The sequence below is a fragment of the Parambassis ranga genome, chromosome 17 (assembly GCF_900634625.1).
Source record: "Parambassis ranga chromosome 17, fParRan2.1, whole genome shotgun sequence".
Lineage (NCBI taxonomy): Eukaryota > Metazoa > Chordata > Actinopteri > Ambassidae > Parambassis > Parambassis ranga.
In genome coordinates, this window is record NC_041037.1 from 21,211,676 (window position 1) to 21,232,065 (window position 20,390).

The following is a 20,390-nucleotide window of genomic DNA, read 5'->3' on the forward strand; positions in this document are numbered from 1 at the left end:
TTCCATAATAGCGGTGCCTGATAGCTGAAAGTTCGTCCTCCCATTCTACTTCTATGAATCCTAGGAACTACTAGTAAACCTGCACTCAGAGATCTGAGTGTCCTATTAGGAACATATGGTACAATCAGGTCCTGCAGATACAATGGAGCAAGTCCATGAAGAGCCTTGTAGGTTAGAAGAAGGATCTTGAAGTGTATTCTTGAGTCCACTGGGAGCCAGTGAAGAGACGCTAGGACAGGAGAGATATGATCCCTTTGGCTGCTTCCTGTCAGAACTCTAGCTGCTGCGTTCTGGATCAGCTGCAGACTGTTGATGGAGTAATGTGGACATCCTGACAATAAAGAGTTGCAGTAGTCCAGTCTTGAAGTGACAAAAGCATGGATGAGCTTTTCAGCATCACTCTGAGAGAGGATGCTCCTGATCTTAGTAATATTACGCAGGTGAAAGAAAGCGGTCCTGGAGACCTGCTTAATATGAGAGACAAACGACATGTCTTGATCAAAGATAACTCCAAGGTTCCTCACAGTCGTACTGGAGGCCAGAGTAATTCCATCCAGGGAGAAAGTATTATCTGATAAACTAGTTCTGAGATGTTTCGGTCCAAAAACAATGACCTCAGTCTTGTCCGAGTTTAATAGTAAAAAGTTGGAGGACATCCAGTCCTTTATGTCCTTTAGACACGCCTGTAGTCTGACTAGCGGCTCCGTTTCTTCAGGCTTCATGGATAAATACAGCTGGGTATCATCAGCATAACAATGAAAGTTTATGCCGTAATCAGATGAAAGAGGAAGCACAGCAGAGGACCGTACTGCAGCCAGCCAGCAGGCGGTGAGCCTCACCTTCAGACCCCGTTCACCCTGGGGAAATCAATCCGGCTAGAGCGACATTCAGGCCGTATCTGGATATATCCAGACTGCGACAGCTTTGCCCGAGTTTATTTTCCACAGGGCTACAAAGGAATACACTGCTGTTAGAACCGAAAAAAAAGAAAGAATGAGCGACGTGGGACAAAAATCAAGACACATGCACACACGCGGTCCTTCCGCAGCCTGAACGGACTCTGTATATTACGAGGCGCCACCTAGCGGTTTGGAGGACAACAAGCACGCCGGGTTAAGCTGGATTGAGCGCGGACACGTGTGTGATAGCCAGATTAGAAAATAGGTCTGAATGTATCCAGCCTAAAGGCGATTCAATCCCACTTTAGCTGGATTGACTCTCTCCAGTGTGAACGGGGTCTGATCGTTCACATTTACACATGGTCTGGACCCTGAAGCTACAGATCAGCAGATATCAGATATCTGGCTGATCTGTGTGCTGGATGTTTACACAGCTTTAACGATGACAGCAGCAGCTGTGTTTAAGGTACTAGCTTGACCCATGTGACGGTGTCTTTCTGTCCCACAGTGTGTGTGTGTTGGGGCGCTTCATGCTAACCAAAGCCAGCTGCATGTCAACAGTGGTTCTCAGAAGGCTTCTGGATCCTCTGCTTTGACTGTAATTATCTTCATACATGTGTAAGAAGCACTCGGACCCTCCTGTCACAGCTCAGTTCTTCCTCTGAGCCTCTATAGGTGCACAGCTGAGGCTTCATACAGCCTGAACCACACATGCTAAGCTGGCTTCTTGTAGTTTCAGCTGCTTGATAATTGATCCTGTCTGCACTGCTGATTTGTGCCATGATTTCACCCTCTGAAGACATTTCTAATGTGATGGTGATCTTGAAAGTGCTGCATTTGAAAAGGAGAACTTTGGTTCTCAGACTTCAGGTGGCAGCAGTGAAGAGGCTGAACTGAACCCGTTTATTGGTCTGATAAACATCCAGCTCCAGTTCAGCTATTAACTCTGCACAGTGTTTCGTGCAGCCCTGCCTGCAGCGTGTGTGTGTGTATAAATAAATACAGGCTACAGTGCTTAGAGCAGAGTGTGTGTGTGTGTCCTTCTGCTCTGCCAGCTGATTCTTGCGGTCAGCTATTGTGTCATGTTAGTGTGTGTGTACAGTATATATTACAGTCAGCTATTCTGACAGGAGGACGTGTGTGTGTATGTGTGTGTGTCCTTTGTGCACTTGTCTTGGCAGAGTATGTGTGTATGTGATGCGTCAGTTTGTGTTTCTGTCTTTGTGAGGTCCAGCTTTTCTATGAATCACACACAGAGAGGCGTATCAGCCGCGCTGCAGCCCGCCCGCTAGCTCGCTAACATATCACACCGATGCACCGTGCACGAGCAGCGGGCGCCACTGATGATCAGCTGACAGAAAACAAAACATTTCAGTCGTGGCGTTCACCTCTGAGTCAGCACATGGAGCTGATATTCAGTCAGCCCTACCGCTCTTCTGGTTAATCTTTTTTCAGACGTTTATGTTATAGATTTTTTTCCATAAATTGTCGGATGTTCAGTTTTCTGCCCGTTGTGCTTTTTTAACCAGTCTCAGTCTGACGGGCAGAAACCTTCCAACCAGAAAATCCGACATTTTTTTCCTGACTCTGCAGAAACAGCTTCAGCTCCTCTTCTCCTCCGTCTCCTCCACGCTCCGACCCTAACAGCTCCAGACACTTTGACCGCTCACTGCTGAACGTCAGGAAGTCTGTGTATTATTCATTTCATTTGAGTCATGTATTGGAATGTTTAGATGTTCAGTTTGTGACTTTTTTCATTTCAGTTTTACAGACTAATAATAATAATAATAATCTGCAGCTTTGACTTCCTGCCTCTGTTTTATCCGTATGATGGCCTCTGAGTTATTTTAATGAGCTGTGTGGGTGGTGTGTAATTTTAGCTCTTTTAATTATGAATATTTTATGAAAAACGGGTGCTGGTGGAATGGGTAATGATTCACTCAGAGCTGCTGTGTGTGTGTGTGTGTAGGTTTAATTGGTTTTGTGAATGTGTGTGTTGTTGGCGTTCGACTGATCCGCCTTGTGCCATCTTTGTCTCGCTCTAACATGATTGGTGGAAAGTAAAAAGTGAAGGTGAGGCTGAGGTCGGCTGCGTGTGGCTCCTGTTACCGGCTCGGTTTCACACTCTGTGAGGTCTGTTGTTGTGTCCAGATGAGGTCGGAGGTAAGGTGAGACAGCGCTGCTTTCCAGCACAGCCCCTTCCTGAAACCTGTCTCTGTGCTGCAGGGTTCATTGATATGAAGTGATCGGTTTAATTCGGTCTTTGGCAGACTGGTAGGATCTGATTGCTGATAGAGACCCATTCAGAGAGTCCCAGCTAACAGGATTAGTTCCGCCTTCTCATCAGCTTGCCTCTGACCTGCTAGCTCCTCTCCTCGACAGCGTCGCTGTGATCAGTCAATATTTTTACACCTTCTGTATCCTCATAGAGGAAAACTGCCAATTTTATTTATTTACATTTTCACAGCCTTTATAAACCAGGGTTTCACTGTAGAAATCTACGGATGAACCACAAACTGGCTGAATTTCTGGTCACATGAGTCCATCATGGCTTCCTAGCTGGCCTGAGGAGGGCCTATTTATTCATGTTCTATGGATGCACTTTACACACTGCATGTTTGCACTGGAGGTCAGACCTCCAGATGTGCATGTTGTGAGTGTGACGGCTCTACTGTCCTCTCCAGACCGAGCTTGGGTTTTAGTGCAGCTCTTGCTCCTCGTTGCATCTCTGTGCAGAGCAGTGCTGCAGACCCCTTCCTGTAGCAACGCCTGGCTTCATTGAGATGTTCAGACTGTTTGTTGGCAGAAAATTGCTCCACTTGATGCAGTGCCTCACATCCTAACACAGCTCTCAGAGGCTCATTTTACTGCTGCCATGCCCTCCCACCCCTCAGCGGACGTATTCAGCGATAGAGTACACCTTTTATTTAGCCCCTGAGCATCACTACTGTTTCCTGCCTTATGTCACTCAGCTGGGTTTAAGCTGCACTCAAATACATCACTAAAATCTAAAAACTTCAGAGGTCCCTGTACAGAGCTCTGTGGTACTCCTTGAGTTATTACGTAGTTATCTTGTTCTGGAAAATAAAACTAAGGATTCTTTATGTAAAATCAATAACCGATGACTTCTGTGTCATGCTGCACACAGACATGTCTGACCTCTCTCTGCTTGTCGCCGCAGTTTTGCTGTTTGCATAGAAGACATATTTATTACAGTGAACACTGAGCACACGCCCACTAAAAATACAACATGTTTCAGAGGCTCTGAGCAGGACTCGGCAGCTAACAGCATTAGGATGGAGTTTCTCCTGCTCCTCCGGCTCAGTTTTCCTGCTGTTACAGTAAAGTCCTGCCGTCATTGTCCGGCAGCAGCTCATCACAAACACATTTGTTTCTCACATTTCACTCTCAGCTTTGAATTCAGGACTTAAGTGAATTTTTAGAGATGGAGGAGACAGGAAATCTGTTCCACGGCGCCCTGGGGAAAATGTTTTGATCTGTGGACCAGGGCCTCGTCTCTGTGCCTGCAAGCTGACCGCAGATTGAAGATGGAGATTGGAAGACGTCTTTTGATGCCATTTTGCTGCGATTGCTGAAGCAGCAGCAGAGGCAGCAGCGGCGTCTGAGAGGCGTGAATTCAGTGTTCACCAGATTCACATCCATTAGTCGGCAGAGAACGCGCTGTGATGTGGTTCTTGTTGGATCCAGCATCCACCTCCTCTTCCCTCCTCGTGGAGTTTTCAGACACCTTCCTGTAAATCCTCCTCTTCACCTTCCACAGCAGGCACGTTGTTATCAGACTCACGCCTCTGGGTGGTGTGACCGCCGCCAGCGGCTCACAGAGCTGCCGTCACATCCGCTTCATTTATTTGTTGACATCTTATTTTTGAGACTTTGAACTTCCAGATGGGTGTGACCGATCACATGACTGCATCAATTAATGTGGCGCAAACGTGCACACCATGTCCCGATCGGTCACTTGGTCACTAGGGGCGCTGTCGGTACAACAGGTATTATTGCAGCATAAAGACACCGTCCCTGTGTGGGACACAGTGGAAGTGACAGCGTGTCACTCATACACGTCTGGTGTGTGTTTCATGCTTCATCGTGTGTGTGTGTGTGTGTGTGTGTACGTGCAGTCGTGTTGAAGTGTGGCAAATCCATTTGATCCTCATACTGTTTTTTTATTCAGTTATGTGCTAAATATTATGAAATAAAAAACAAACAAAAAAAAATTCTTTCAAAGATATGTTTGAAAAGGTATAAAAAATTTTTATTTGAAAATATAATAATATAAAAACAAATTGTTTTCAAAAATAATGGACTAGTTCCTGTGTGTTTTGTATGACGTGGATTGAAGTAGCAGAGGTGGAGAATCAATGGGCTGATAATCGGTCATTTGGGGCCTGGTTGGATTTAATAACGGGAGCTGCTGCTCTTCATGTTGTGCTGTGCCACTCCAATTATCTTTCCCTCGGAGCCAGGAAACCTTCTCATCATGTCGGTGTCACCGGGTCTCCACAACAGTCTGACACTCTGCGATATCACAAGGAGCAGGCGGAGTGAAGCTGAGTGGTCAGCAGCCGAGTGGCCGCGTGGCGCCCCCCGTTGGAACAGTTTGACCTCACTAGGTGAAACCAGGCTGTCCTCTAATTTGTGAGCGTGAGGGAACTTTAGTGGAATGATCCGGGATGGACTGTTGTCCTGATAACATGGAGGACGCAGCTGATGGAAACAGTCCACACAGCCGTTCATGGCGCCCCAGACTAAGCCTGGTGTAACAAGGAAGACTCTCCACCAGCTCCTGATCACGCCTCATCGCTGTGTGGTGCGTTCTCAGCGGCTGATTTGCAGAAAATTCAGAGCTCGGCCGCTTTATTAACAGGATCTGTTTGACCCGGCCAAATCCATGTTGGTGCTGTTGGGAGTCCAGGAGCTGACACCAATCGGATGAGTCTGTGTTGCTGATTTGTTTGTTGGTGCATCAGTCTTATCATCACTGTTTAGAAGGAAGCCCATCTGTTATAGTCTGAGGCAGAGGAGGCTGCAGGACCCACATGCAGACTGACAGAAAATATCCCCAAAAACCCAAACTATCCAAAGACAGAGGAGCAGCAGACACAAAAGATACAAAAACAAAACGGGAACAAACTGAATGACGGACACCAGGAAACAGCTGGAACACGGGAGAACGACAGGGAGACGCACGAGGTAGCAACACAGACGAGGTGACGAAGACAGCGATGAAGCACGTGGTTTAAATACCTGGGGAGAGTGATGGAGCAGGTGATCACAAGAGGAGGTGTGACGGAGACACTGAAGGAAACCCAGCTTTCAAAATCACGCAGGAAGTTCAATCAATGCAAAAACAGCAAGACCAAAACCAGGAAAACCCCCAAGACACAAACCAAGGATCACGGCATCATCAAACATGGTGCTGGGAGTCCCGACATCAGCCCACACGCTTCCCCTCACATCCCCATGACGGCCACTAAAGGAGTTCTCGCTGCAGTGTGTTTTGCTCTGTGGGGTGGTAACGTTTGCTAAATCACTTCTTTCTAACCAGATGTTTTTCGACGCTTTCGTTCAGTTATCATCTCAACATGGTTCCTGAAAAATGGCCGCTGCCTCAGTGAGCGACACGACTTCCAGATCCTGAAAGAGCAAAGTCAGGACAGGAAAGAGAGACTCAAACCGACTACGCAGCAGGAGCCAACGTTTGGAAGTTTCCAGCACCTTGTTGACTCTGCGCCCCGCGGGATTCATGCTGCTCCGCGGGCTGGCGGGATCTGTCGGCCCAGTGAGGTCGAGCTTGTGATGTGGACGCAGCAAGTGCATCCAGCGACATTTGGGCCTTTAGAAACACATTAAAAACCCGGAGCTGCCGTCTCTCCGGCCGGCTGCTTCATCAGTCTGCCACAGAGGGGTAGCTAATGCCGAGCGGCTCGGAGAATGGCGCCCAACAGCTGAGCCGGGAGATCCATCAAAAACAGCGGGGAGGGGGATGATTGCAGAGCCGGCCCATCCATCTCCGAGCAAATTACAGCCACCGCCAGGGAGAAGTCAACCAGCAAGGGGAGGAGGAGGAGGAGGAAAAATGGAGGAAGGGCAAAGGACTCGAATGGAAAGAAAGTGGGAGGGAGACGAGAAATAAAGTGAAAGAAACGGAGGAGTAAAAGACAGACCCGAGGGACTTCAGAGGGAGGGATGGAGGAGGACGGAGGCCAGTTAGGAGGACAAATGGGCGCAATATGAAGTCTGTTCTCCCCCAGACGATGAATCCCGGGATGAAGACCGAAGACATCGATCATGGATGTGATGTCCAAACTGCAGCTCCTCATATGTTTTGTTAAATGTGAGAATCACTCCTGTCTGGATCTGGGGGGGTGGAGCGCAGCACCGGAACACAGCAGCTGATACGAATCAGAGCCAAGACACAATTACCTGTCTAAGCCTTTTATCGACGGGGCGAGATGGAGGCGGAGGATTTAGCTGGACGCTCCTCATAAATCCTCAGAGCTCAGGACCCTTCAGCGCATTAGGCCCGGTGTTTGTCTCCAGGCGGAGCTCGCTCCACCCTCTCACTGCTGACCACCACAGCTGGATGCAGGAAGCCACATGTCTGATCCAGGACTGTGGTCCTAACAGGAGAGCTGACGTAGCTTCTCTTTGCTTTATCAGCTTCGACTGAAACAGTGAAGTCCTGCAGGTCAGACAGACTCATGTGACCGCTGCCTCTCGCATGTGGGTCCATCATGGCGGAGTGTTTGTCTTTGATAGAATCTCGTCGGTATTGATTATTATTCGTTATTTTTGGAGGACTTTTCTCTTTTTTCTTTTCCTCTGATGAATGTTTTTAGATTTCAGACCTTCTTAAACGCACACAGAGCAGATTTGTTTTGAGAAATGGAAGATGAAATCCTCGTTTCACAATGATTTAAATGTTGTCTTCCTTTAAAATGCACCATTCTGCTGCAGTCATATCCGTTTACTGCCAGTCCCTCTAATGAAGGATTATCTTATGTTTGTGGCATTTTAAATTAACAGTCCTTTTGTCTCTTTGTGCTGACGAGATTTCTTCACCTTCCCACGTGAGTGTTTCCACAGGGCTTAAGTTTCTCGTTGCTCCCTCCTCCTCCTCCTCCTCCTCTTCCTCCTCCTCCGTCTAGGAAACGTGAACCCTGGGATTTCATCTGACTCCATTTCCTTCCTTTGTCCTACCCAGCATGAATATTTAAATGAGAAATACTGAGCTTCCACCGCCCCCGCAACAAATCCACTATCTACAGTTGGATCATAATTCGGTTTGAACAGAACACATTTATCACCAGGCGGCCAGTGTTTTGTGGTCGCCGGTTAAATGTTTATGAGGCAGCGCCACAGGGAAGGTGAATGTGCTCAAGAAGGCGCTATCTGATGCCCTCTAATCCGCCTGCGATGGCTGTGCCGTGTGAGTAATGGGAGACGTCGGAGAATCACCTCTGACTGGAGCTCCCAGTGAAACGTGTTGATCCCGGGCAGATTAAGACTCTGCAGCAGCTTTAAGGGACAATAACCGGATCAAAAGTGCTTCAGCTGAGCAGGATCTTTCTGGATGTCTCACTTCTGCAGTGTGAGAGCGGCTGAGCAGAACAGCGGCGCCGTGGGCGGATGAAAGAGTTCAGAATAAATGAAGGCAATTTAATGTGAGAAATCCCACCGGCTCTCTGTCGGGGGGGGGGGGGGTCCTGCGAGATGCTAACATCCCAGCTAGCCTACAATATGTCATCCCCACTGCACTCCTCACTTCCTGGTGTATCCAAATACGGGCAAAGAGGCGGGCAGTTTGTTCTAAGCCTCGTTCCGTGTCTCGGCCGTTTGGACATTTGTTCTTTTGTGTTGAATATTCCAGTGTTTGACGAACGCTCAACACAAAGAACTGGCTGCATGTAAACAGGAAAAGCAATCGATTATGGATTCTTCCTGTGAACAGATCAGCAGGAATTCCGAATACAATGATCATTGTGAATATTAATAACGGTTAGTAGTGCCTTCGAGCGCCACAGAAGAAAGACCAGGTACCAGACGGGTGTAGAAGGCATCGCCTGTGTGTCTGCAGAGGTCCATGCAGTGAACAAAGCCATGCTCTGATCACAGCTGTGAGTGTGTGTGCTGCTGTTGTTGGCGTTTGCTGCGCTCGCCCTGTCATTAATGTGTTTGCTTGCTTTGAAAGTGAATGGCTGGTGGGCTCATTGACTTGCATTACCACGTCCTGCTTTTGAACCTTGAAGGGCGCGTGCACACAAACAGATGATGACCCATAAATTTACAGCCTCCCTGTCGCTGCGCCGCGGCCCCGGCCAGACGGATATCTAAATATATGCTGCTTAAAAATCAGGTTTTGTTCTCCGCCTCAGCAGCCTAGAGTTCAGCGGCCTGCAGGATTATCTGAGCGCCGGCTGCATGGCTTCTCAAGGTCTCGCTCATATCTTTTATTTATCAGCAGAAGGTGTGCTGACTCAGCTCCTCTGCAGGAACACTGTTTACATTGAACACAGACAGAAAAACCTTTTGCTGATATTTCAGCACGGCTCCTCTCAGATGTTCTCAGGTGAAATGCTTCCAGACTCTGGAGGATCTACATGTGATTGAAAGTGTTTTGTTGTTGCACATATGGGATGGTCCACTGTGTAACTACTTCCATCATCATCTCCAGAAAGTCAATGTTTAGCTCCACAGCATGAAGACTGTAGTCATATAAACAGACTTTAATTCACTGGCAGCTGCTTCTGTCATCCGGAGATTGTGTCAGTTTTACGATCGCAGGCCTCAGATTCTCTCCTCTGATCGGTCCTCACCAGGAAGCCCTTGAAAGCATGCGACATGTGTGCAGAGTGCAGTGCTCCGGATCATCACGCTGTTTCCACACATTATTACTGTTGCATATTAGTTTGATTAGTTTCTTTGGTTTTTAGTAAAAGTGACTTTAATGCTCACAAAGACGACACCACTCCACATGCTAACTGCTGCCAGCAGCTTGTTTTGTTTCCTCTTTGATCTAATTGGTTGAAATCGGCTTATAATAGACGGTTTGTCCAATCAGCTGCCTCTTCTTTCATGAAGGTCGGTTCTTCCTGGTTCTTTCCTCCAGGCTTGGATGGCTGTTTTATTCAGTGTTAGTAATACGTTTGTCCTCTGATAACGCAGCCTGGACTTCCTTTGTGTGAACATTAAACGTTCTATCACAGCTCCTCTGCATCATCTCACAGACGTTTTTTATTAAAGTCTCTCATCTCCAAGGATGCCGTCGCTGCCGCAATCTGCACACTCCCCCAAAAAACTCGAGCTGAGGACTGATCGACAGTGTGTGGAGAGAGATGGAGCTCTATAATGGCTTTCATCTGCCTGTCAAAGGGCCGGGAATTAATCAGCGGGGGTGAGGACACTCTTTAATCTTGTAGATTACGCACCTCACAGACGGTTTAGGTGTAGATTAAAGGACATGGCGCTGCTGGAGGTGAGATTTACTGTGGCTCTGTGAGTGTGTGTGTGTTTACCTGTGAGTGGAGAAAAGGTGGAGGCTGTCTGAAGATGAAGCGGCGTGTCCGTATTATCTGTCAACATTTAGAGTAAATCGTGGAGAAGCAGCGGAGATAATAATCTTATCATTCTTAGTCCTCACACAGACTCTCTGCTCTGACTGCACACAGTGTTCAGGCTGGGAGCCTCTTCAGAGCCAGAGTTTCACCTGAAAAAGAGCTCCGGCATGTAGTCAAGACCCTGAACTATCACTTGTGTCTTAAAGGTGAAGATTTAAGTGTCCGCAAACCAACAAAGAAGATTCATCCAAAACAGCAACACGACGGTTAAACACTGAACTGCTTTGTGACTTTTCTGCATAAATATGATGCACATGTGAACACAAATGGAACAGACGTATTCCACTTTGTCACTTATTGATTCGGTAAAATGGTCACGTTACATATCTGTGAGCAGCATTACCAGCAGCTGCAGGAGCTTCAGTCCATTCCTCAGGACAGAAGAGCTTCAGATGTTGGTGGGTTTCCTCACATGAGCGCCGTGTTCCTGACCTGAAAACAGACGAATACACACATTTAAAGTGTGCACACACTTTGAAGCTGCACGTCTTTGTGCGAACTTCCTCCTAACACTCCAGTTTTATGCATGTGCTGGAACATTCGTAGCTGTGGTTAGTTCAGAGTAAACAGACTTTGAAGCTTTGCTTAGTTCCAGGTTTGTGCTCTGTGCTGGTAAAGGAAACTCCAGCAGACTTGAGTCATGCCAGGTCTACAGTAAATCTTTCCCTTTGAGCCTCCTCTCTGAGCTTATTGATCGGTGAACATCAGAGAAGCTCGGAGCCTCTTGTGTTTCCAGGTTTTGTCCTCTTGTGTGTGTGTTGGATCACATTTTCCTGTGAACACAGAGGCCGGTAACCTGAGCTGCCGCTGACAGACCCACAGTAGACCCGGCGGCGTCTCGTCTTCTTCTCTGTCAGAAAGTGGGGTAATCCCGGGTAATGACGGCTGAAGCTCCGAGCCCATTGGCTGAAACTGGTGTCCATCAAAGAGGCGGCGTGCAACCTGTGGCAGGAGGAAGCTGTGAAAAAGTGACGCTGGCAGCTTGTTGTTGTTGTCGCGTCTTACCTGCTGAGCCGGAAACTCTCAGAAGAGGTTTCCATGTCTGCCCGCTGAGGCTGTGCGACCTCTGATAGCTGCAGTCATGCCGTCTTTCTGTGTCCGCGTGAGGAGGGGGATCCTCAGGATGTACAGGCAGGTGCCGCGGACCGAGGCCGACGGAGCCTTCAGCTACAGCCGAGCTTCAAACAGACGAGGCCCGCTGAGCTCCGGTAGGTCGTAGTCACACATTGTTTCTATTCAAGCTGTTAGACCTGGTCTCTGAGTGCAAGTGCTGCTTTTGTATGGAAGCAGCACAATATGGCTGCCAGCAGAGAGAAGACAGACATGTCTGTGTGCAGAGTAACAAGAGTAACTGGGATCAGAATGTTCTAGGGGTGGAGCGGTTCACAACATCCACCGTCCACTTTTTTAACATAGATCAGCACAAAGTATAGAGCCTAATTATTCAACATTTACCATATTAAGGAATCGGTTCAGTATTTCCTCTTCCATTATATTACGGGTGGCCCTGTTTGCTTTTTATTTAAGGCCTAAGCCTGCAGATCAGCTAGATACTCACTGATCTTTGTCATGTGACTGCTGGTCTTTGTGGGAGAATGTTGTCATTCAGACAGCTTCTTTATTTTTGATGTGGCTGAAATATTTGAGGCTTTGAATTCTAAACGTTTGTTCCGGCTGCTTACGTCACCAGTCGATGACTGTTGACCATGAAGGTGTGAGAGGAACTTCTAAATTACACACGAAGTTTCCTCTCAGGAGCCTGCCTGCGTCTCAGGTTCAGCCTTTAGAGGTGAGCCGGTAGCTCCTGGTTTCATGTGTGTGTCATTTCTCTCTCCTCCCGTTTATTCAGGGCTGTGTGTCCGTCCTCTGTGTGGATCAATAAAAACTAAAGATGATGTTAGCACTCAGCTCAGGTGCAGTTCAGGGCAGAGCAGCTGCTGACTGTAATGAAGGATCTGGAGCTAACATGCAGCTCTGAGGAAGATGCACGTTAACAAGTCCTCTAAGGACGCTGGAGGTACAAATACAGTCTGCAGGTCTCCGTGTCCTCCTGAACATCTGACTCGTCCAGCGACGTCTCTGCTTGTGTTCCATTTGTGTTAATTCCTCTCTGCCGTGGTGTCTGGCGGCAGCAGGAAGATGGATCTGATGCTCTGTAATGGCCTCTGGTGAGCCGGCGGAGTTGGTTTGTTTGGCTGTAATTCATCAGGCTGTGCGGCCACCACCATCTCTCCATCTGAGGCCGTCCCTGTGATTATGCAGCCTTCTCTGCAGATCTATAGCTGCACGCTTAATTTGATGCATGGCCTCTATTACTGTACTGAAGCCATGATGCTCTTTGCCAGAATGGGTTTTAATGTAATTTGGAGCTGCTGTCATTCATTCTCTGCTGCCGCCGCCTCTGTGCAGCCGAGCTAGAGAGATATTTCAGAAGGGCCGAAGCTACCTCAGACAGACGCTGCTCTGACTGTCTGCTAATGGTGTTTGAAGTCTTTACACCTGAGAGGCTGTGAAGATGAACTGTCTGTGGAGCAGGAGTGTTCCAGACTCCAACTCCCAGAATGCACTGGGCTCAGAGTCATCACAGTGAGGCTAACCTCTGGTAACGGTGTCTGCTCTGCTCGCTGCCTGGCAGCACAGAGACTCCTCTTCCTCACACTGTCTGCCTCCTGTTAGCTGCACGTTCAGCTGTGAAGTTTGTTTGAGGCCGTCAGGAACATAAGGAGCCTAAAAACACAACATATTGATTACATTAACAAACAATGATTAATTGTCTGATGCAGTTATTGAAGACGTTGCATATCAGACCGTTACAGACTTTTCTGACTTTGTATTGGTGGACCTCCAGGTTACCTGAAGTTTGTGGTCTCACACATTTGTAACGTTATCTCTCTCTCTCACACACACACACACACGCACTCAGACACTTCTTCACACTCCTGTTAAGTGGCTGTGGATGGGCGAATCAGAGCCAGAGTAATGAGGACAGAAATGGAAAGCTGTCGTCCTCCATCTGCTGTCCCTGAACGCACCGCGCACAAGGAGCTGCAGCCTCCCAGGTGTTATTACATTTCCTGCAGCACCATCACACACACACACACACACACACTGTGACTCAGTGCGAGCCCAGCGTGTGTCTGTGTTTACATTCATGTATCTTCACCCTGTGTGACAGAAGCTGCTGCCTCGTGCTTTAAATGAAACATCTTTAACTTTTTAGCATGATTTTGGATCATTTCCTGAATCAATTAGCAACAAACTACTAAATTAACAAATGTTTAATGTCAGATGTCAAGTATCTAACAACCAGAAAAACATAAAAAAGTCTCTTTTGATTTATTACAAACAACATCCACAAACTAAAACACTGATCAATGTCTGAATTCAGTGTAGGTATTGGTGACATCATGCACCAATCAATAGCTACTTTCCTCATGCTGTATGATCAGTACAAATGGCTTCACCTATTAGCACAAGTTAGCATCAGCATTAGCATGAACACTAAAAGAGAAGAACCGTTCTGTCATGCTGTGTTTGTAGTGAGTCATCACACCTGCTCTGTAGGCAGTGGATCAATAAATCCACCATGGCTGCCTCTTACCTTCTCACTCCCATAAACTAGCTTGCAGCGCCAAGGCCTGGCAAAACGCAGGTTGATCCAAACATGGGGCAGGGGTCTCAGTGTTGGACATTTTAACATGGATGTCTTCAGGGACTCGTTGTCTCAAGTGGAAAATGTTGTTGTGTCGGAGTGAAGCCGTGTCGGGTTTTATTCGGAGTAAACGAGCCGCTCTCAGAGCTGAATTCCATTAAACTCGGCGATCACACCGATCCTCACACAGCAGCTGCCCCCACCGCTCCGCGCACTAATGTGGCAGGTAATTGCAGGATCTATAATGAGGGCCTTAAAGCCGCGGCGGTGGAGAGGTTGCCGTGGCGACAAGCTGTTGATATGAGTCGTAATGAAGTTGATTAATGTGCAGACCCCCGCTGTCAGACGTTCTCACAGAGAAATAAACTCTGGAGGTGTTATAATGACCTCGCACCACCTGGGAGGGAGCTCTTAACACAGCCTGAGCAGGGGCTGCTGGGAAATGAAGTCCACAGGTTCCTGTAAAGAAGCCTCAGACTGTTTCTGCATTTATCTCTCCATAACAAGCTGGCATGTAGACATTTAACGTCATCATTTCTTCAGCAATGATAACAATCGTGTAGAAATATTCTTTCTGTGCTGTATGTTAAATATACTGCCTGGTTTCCCGCCTGGTTTCCCGCCTTGTTCCCCTCCTCCGTCTCGACCCGTTTCTTTTCTGTTGGTCCGGCTCAGGTCGGTCTCTGTTGCTAACTGGCTCGGGGCATTGATCGCCTGTCAGAGGAGCTGAATGCCGCGCTGACCTTTCGGTCGCGGTCTGCTGCTCCTTCAGATGCAGAAACACTGACATTTCACTGAGGACCGTCGCGGTCATTGATCAGCAGGGAACGTTTGCGAGTCTGTGCACACGTGGGCAACGTCAGCAGGTTTGATTTCCTGAAGTCAGACTGAACTTTATTGGCTGGAGGCGAGAGAATACCGGTGCATGTGTTCCTCACAGTGAGTCAGTGAACGCAGCACAGCTGTGACTTTAACATGTCCCTCCACACCAGAGCCTCCGCTTTGATGACTGATCTTATCGACTGGCGGCTGCTGCTGGTCATACTGATTCGTGGCGGTCAATAGGAGGCGATCTAAGACGGGTCGCTCCGCATGCAGAGTGAGTGTAAAGCTCGCTGCGGCGTCCAGAGCCGATGACGGAGTGTCAGGTGGAGGTCACGGTCGCCGATGGTAACGTCCCTGTCATGTGTTGCAGGAGTCTGCGGCTGCTGTGGGCCGCTGAGGCCGAGGTACAAACGCCTGGTGGACAACATCTTCCCCGAGGACCCCAAGGTGAGTACTTTAATGTCCTTTTTCTTCTTCTGTTGCTCGTCCGTCTTTTTCTTCACCTCTACTCCGTCTCCTTTGTGTCTGTGTCTGTGTGTGTTGTGTGTGTGTCTGTGTGTGTGTTGTGTGTGTCTCTGTGTGTGTGTCTGTGTCTGTGTGTCTGTGTGTGTGTGTCTGTGTGTCTGTGTGTGTGTGTGTCTGTCTGTGTGTGTCTGTGTGTGACTGTGTGTGTGTGTGTCTGTGTGTGTGTGTGTCTGTGTGTGTGTGTCTGTGTGTGTCTGTGTGTGTGTGTGTGTCTGTGTGTGCGCCTCAGCAGTGCTCCTCGCTGTGTGTTTTCCTGCATCTTCTCAGAGACCTCTGCTTTAGCAGACAGGTGCGGTGGGAAATCAAAATGCTTCAGTGGTCGAGACCTTGTCAAATTAATTATCACTTGCTGGGAGCCCCGAGGAGCCGCAGACTCTCCGGGGACATCTGGTCTCAAATTAACTGCCTCTTCTTTATGATACCTGGCAGGAATTCATGTTTCCATATTCAGCTCCAGTCTGATTCAAAGTCTGATGAGCTGCAAGTTATTTTAACCCTCTGATGGACTGTGCTGTGCTCTCTCCTTCAGGATGGCCTCAGTAAATCTGACATGGAGAAGCTGACCTTCTACGCCGTGTCGGCCCCAGAGAAACTGGACCGGATTGGGGCCTACCTGGCGGAGAGGCTGAGCAGAGACGTGGTGCGACACCGCTATGGGTGAGAGCTCAGGTCTATGTGCTGGGGGAGGGGGTGAGGGTCTGAATGTGTCCTCCCTCCACTGCTCTCCACTCATTGACCAGCAAAACGTGTTCAAAACGTGTCACGTCTGAAGTTTAGATTTAAGATTCCGTGCAAATTTTCACATTGAAAGTAAAACAAAAGTTCATTTTTTTTCTATAAGTAAAGAGACGGGGCCCACGCTGCAGCGCAGGATCAATACAGTGATTAGAATCTCATGAGCTTCAGTTGGCTGTGATGTTGTTTCCACACAGCTCTCATCCATCTGCAGCGTCCGTGCGTCCGTACTGAACCAGGCGCCTCCTGAAGCGCTCTGTCCGTCCACGTTTATGATGCGTCTCTCACAGATTCGGCTGAGCCTTCGCCGTCCAGAGCAGACTGCTGCTGCTGTGAATTCACATCAGAGTTCAGCAGACATGTTAGCATGAGTGCAGCTCGTACAGCAGGTGCGTGAGGAAGTGTAACCCGTCTGTGTGCAGGTACGTGGTGATTGCCATGGAGGCCCTGGACCAGCTGCTGATGGCCTGCCACTCTCAGAGCATCAAACCCTTCGTGGAGAGTTTCCTGCACATGGTCGCCAAGCTGCTGGAGTCCAGAGAGCCCGACCTGCAGGTCCTCGGGACCAACTCGGTAAGACGACGAGTGTGTTCTTACACCTGCGTCAGGACATCTGATCAAATGAAACTTAGAGGTGGAAACAGCACTGTGGGGTCCTCCTGTGATGGAACTGACATGCGCTGTTCCATCTGCCGTAGCTCTGGTTATGTTCGCACAATTGAAAAAATCTCAACAGATTCTGAAAGCTGAGAATCTTCTCTCTTTTGATTCTATTACATTCATTACGGTAATGACCACACTGTGTGCCAGGGGGCGGGACTTCTGTGGAGCGTAGGAGAGTTGATGTGAAATAGTTTGAGTTTTATTTCTGTAACCTCTCGTTGTCTTGATGCTGAACATTCATGGTTGTTTATAAACAGAAATGTGATGAAAACTCAATTCAAATTTTTACTTTTCTGAGAATTTATAACTTAGCTTTTCAAAGTTATATTTCATCTGTCAAGAAAAACAGGTAAAATAATTAATACAAGAACATTTTCTGACATCATTAAAAAAAGAAGCAAACTGTTATAACTATAGTAGTGAAAGGGTTAAACAAGATGGCTCCATGTTACTTTGGGCAGATATACAGCATTTATTATGTCTTTCTTTATTAATTTGTCCTTTAAAAAATGAACTTAGTATGACTCACGGCCAGATGATGTAAAAACGGAAAGAATCAACAGGCTCTGAACTGTCGGATTGTCCTTGAATGCATCACACGTGATGTAAAGTTCTGTCATTTAACTGAGCCAAATAGCTAACAAGCTAACAAGCTAACAAAAAAACAAAACCCATGTCATTTAAACCACCATTTAAAATAGTTTTGGTGAATCTGGTGGCCAATCTTATTTAGTCAAAAATCCTCCAAAAATAAAATCTGCATTAAAAATGGCAAAGAAATCAATAATTAAAGACTCTGCAGCAGACAGGAAGCCATGGCGGGCGGACATGTGACCAGTCGGACAGTGGTTGGCGGCTCCTTCCAGTGGAGCACATCTCTCCGGCTCACGGCAGGTCACACACTTCAGGCAGCTCAGCCCAGAGGTTGAAGCTAAACGACCGATTTAACCGCGGCTCCCTGAAACACGGCTCCTGAACTTATTATTAGCCTCCATGAGCTGCCGGCAAATGTCAGCTGCGGCTCTCCTTCCTCGCCTTGTGAAGGTGAAGTTTTCCCTCCTCCTGCTCTGAGTCTGTCGTCCTTGCCATTGTTGGCGGCTCATCTGAGCAGGAAACCGAGCCGGCGGCTCAGATGCATTATTTATGTGTGGTATTTAGACTGTGATGCAGGTAGCCGAGCCGTGAGGCTGGAGGCTGGGGGGTGTGGTCGGACTGTCTTTAGGTGAGAGCTGGGGTAATTAAATTTTCCTCACGGCGCCGCGGGCTACAAAGCAGAGACGCTGTGTTTAATGTAGTGTCCGTTTAATGAGTTTGTTTGAGGAACGGCACAAAGCAGCTCCAGTGTTTTATTAGTTACTGCTGAACATCACACATCTGGCCTGTTAGTGATGCTGCTGCACGGCAGCTGAAGGGTTAAACTGACGGGAAGAGACAGGAGGTCAGCGAGCAGATTAAAGCCCAGCTGGTGTTTCACATTCAGATTCTTTATTGATCCCACAGACGCACCCAAACATCCATGTGCTGTGTCAGACAGTGTAAATCACACACAGACGTGAACAGTGTGATGAAGCCCCGCCTCCCACAGGAAGTAGGAACTGTGTGTGTGTGTGTCACCTCTGTTCTTCCTGCACCAGTTAGGACATGAAGCACTGAGCTTCAGTTTCACCTGTCTGAGGACCCTTCATGTTTAAAATCGGGCCGCCGTGCTGCTTCCAGCCTGGTTAGCGCCTGGGTTCCTTTCTCTTGCAGCAGTGACGGACCTCCCTCCTTCCGAGCCATTGCCCCCCCCCCCCCCCCCCCCCTTAGAGAGAGAGGTTATGTACAAAATGGGAGGAAATGAGCAGGTGGAGCGGCGAGCTGTCTGTCCCTGCAGAGGCAATCTGCTGCAGTGGACAATGATAGGTTTGTGAGAAACGCTGCTCGAGCGCAGCTGAGAGGAAGAGGCCTCTTCAAAGGACACTCAGGGAGGAAATTACAGGCTGGGCTAAAGTGTGGGGGGGCGCTCTCGTGGTTATTATGACTATCACAGTCGCCTCCAGATCATCGCCATCCAACAACATGACGGCGCCTTCAGTCACAGGGCAGCTCTGGTTTGATGTGTGTGTGTGTTGCTGAGCGTCACTCAGATGTTTGACGTTAATTCTGACTCGACCGTCTCTTCAGCTGAGTGACTCGCCCAGTGACGTGCTGCTCCACCTTTGTCTCCATCTTTCTGTAGTTTGTGAAGTTTGCCAACATCGAGGAGGACACGCCGTCCTACCATCGCCGCTACGACTTCTTCGTCTCCCAGTTCAGCGCCATGTGCCACTCCACTCATGAAGACCCGGAGACCAGAACCAGGTGCAGTGAATACACATGGACCAGCCCTCACCTGGTCCTTGATGTGTGGCTGTATATATTCTGTGGTGTTTTCATACCCTCAGGGTCCTGCTCTGTGTGTTGTGTTAACATCTGATGTTCTACACTGTATCTTTGGGGTCTAGGGGTCAGTGTGGTGCACCTCCCTGACACAGTATCATCCGAAATTCTGATCTAAACACGGCCTCATCAGTGCGCCGCTTGTCAGCACCATGATGAATTGTTTGCTGTCACTCTGCAGCTCCCCGGAGCTGCTGTTAGCTCACATTCATGCCTCCCTGATGATCTCCCTTCAGTCTGAGGAACCGGCGCCGCGTCCTCGGATGAAATAAAAACCTGCGTGCATTGATCTTCACTGCGCCGCCTACTGTGGCATCACTCCTTATTATTATGAAGACACGTAACAGTCCTCCATTATCGCAGGTTTTCATGAATCACCACTTTCAGCGCTGGATCGAACCGACACCCCCCCCCCCCCGAATCCAGTGAATACAGAATTAAACATATCTCCTGATCCATATTTCATGGCCAGATATACGAGCCTTTTGAATGACACTGATGATGTGTTAGAGTAGCTTAAATGCTGTGAACACCTGATTTATGGAGGAGTGACGGCTCACATGCCTGCACCATCTCTGTGTGAGTCCGCTCCATATGAGCGTCAGCCTCACTCCCACTGACGACCGGATGCAGTTAAGTGTTGGCATTACCAAAAAAAACTCCTCAGCAACAACCAGGAAGCCATGATGGAGAGCAGCAGTCACATGACATGATCATCTGCAGGAACCGCCGGCCTAATCCAGCTTAAACTGTCACCTAAAAGCCTAATTCTGGTTTAAACACAGCATGTAGACATAAATCTTATTTACTCTCATTTCTGAGTTTTTTAAAAGAAACCTGACAGTCAACATGACGATAAGTCTGCAGACATGTTTGTAGTTCTGGAGACGCGCTCGCTGCCAGCCTTTTATTAGGGAGGTAAAAATATCCTGCACCGCACAATCTGCCTTCTCCCACTGAGACCCACACACACACACACACACACACACACACACACACACACTCTAATACATATTAAAACAATACCTGAAGAAT

General features: G+C 48.2%; 1 protein-coding gene across 3 annotated transcripts in view; it reads left to right on the plus strand.

Annotated features, from left to right (window-relative positions):
- efr3a (EFR3 homolog A (S. cerevisiae)) overlaps positions 1–20,390 on the plus strand; it is a 57,103-nt gene that overhangs the window by 12,013 nt on the left and 24,700 nt on the right. For all 3 annotated transcript variants that reach the window (XR_003671970.1, XR_003671971.1, XM_028426774.1), the window contains 4 exons: positions 15,385–15,461; positions 16,069–16,196; positions 16,697–16,847; positions 19,156–19,277. Coding sequence is in view for 1 of the 3 variants with exons in the window: in XM_028426774.1 (XP_028282575.1) it covers positions 15,385–15,461; positions 16,069–16,196; positions 16,697–16,847; positions 19,156–19,277 (478 nt within the window). In the remaining 2 variants the exon portion in view is untranslated. The remainder of the gene's footprint in view (positions 1–15,384; positions 15,462–16,068; positions 16,197–16,696; positions 16,848–19,155; positions 19,278–20,390) is intronic.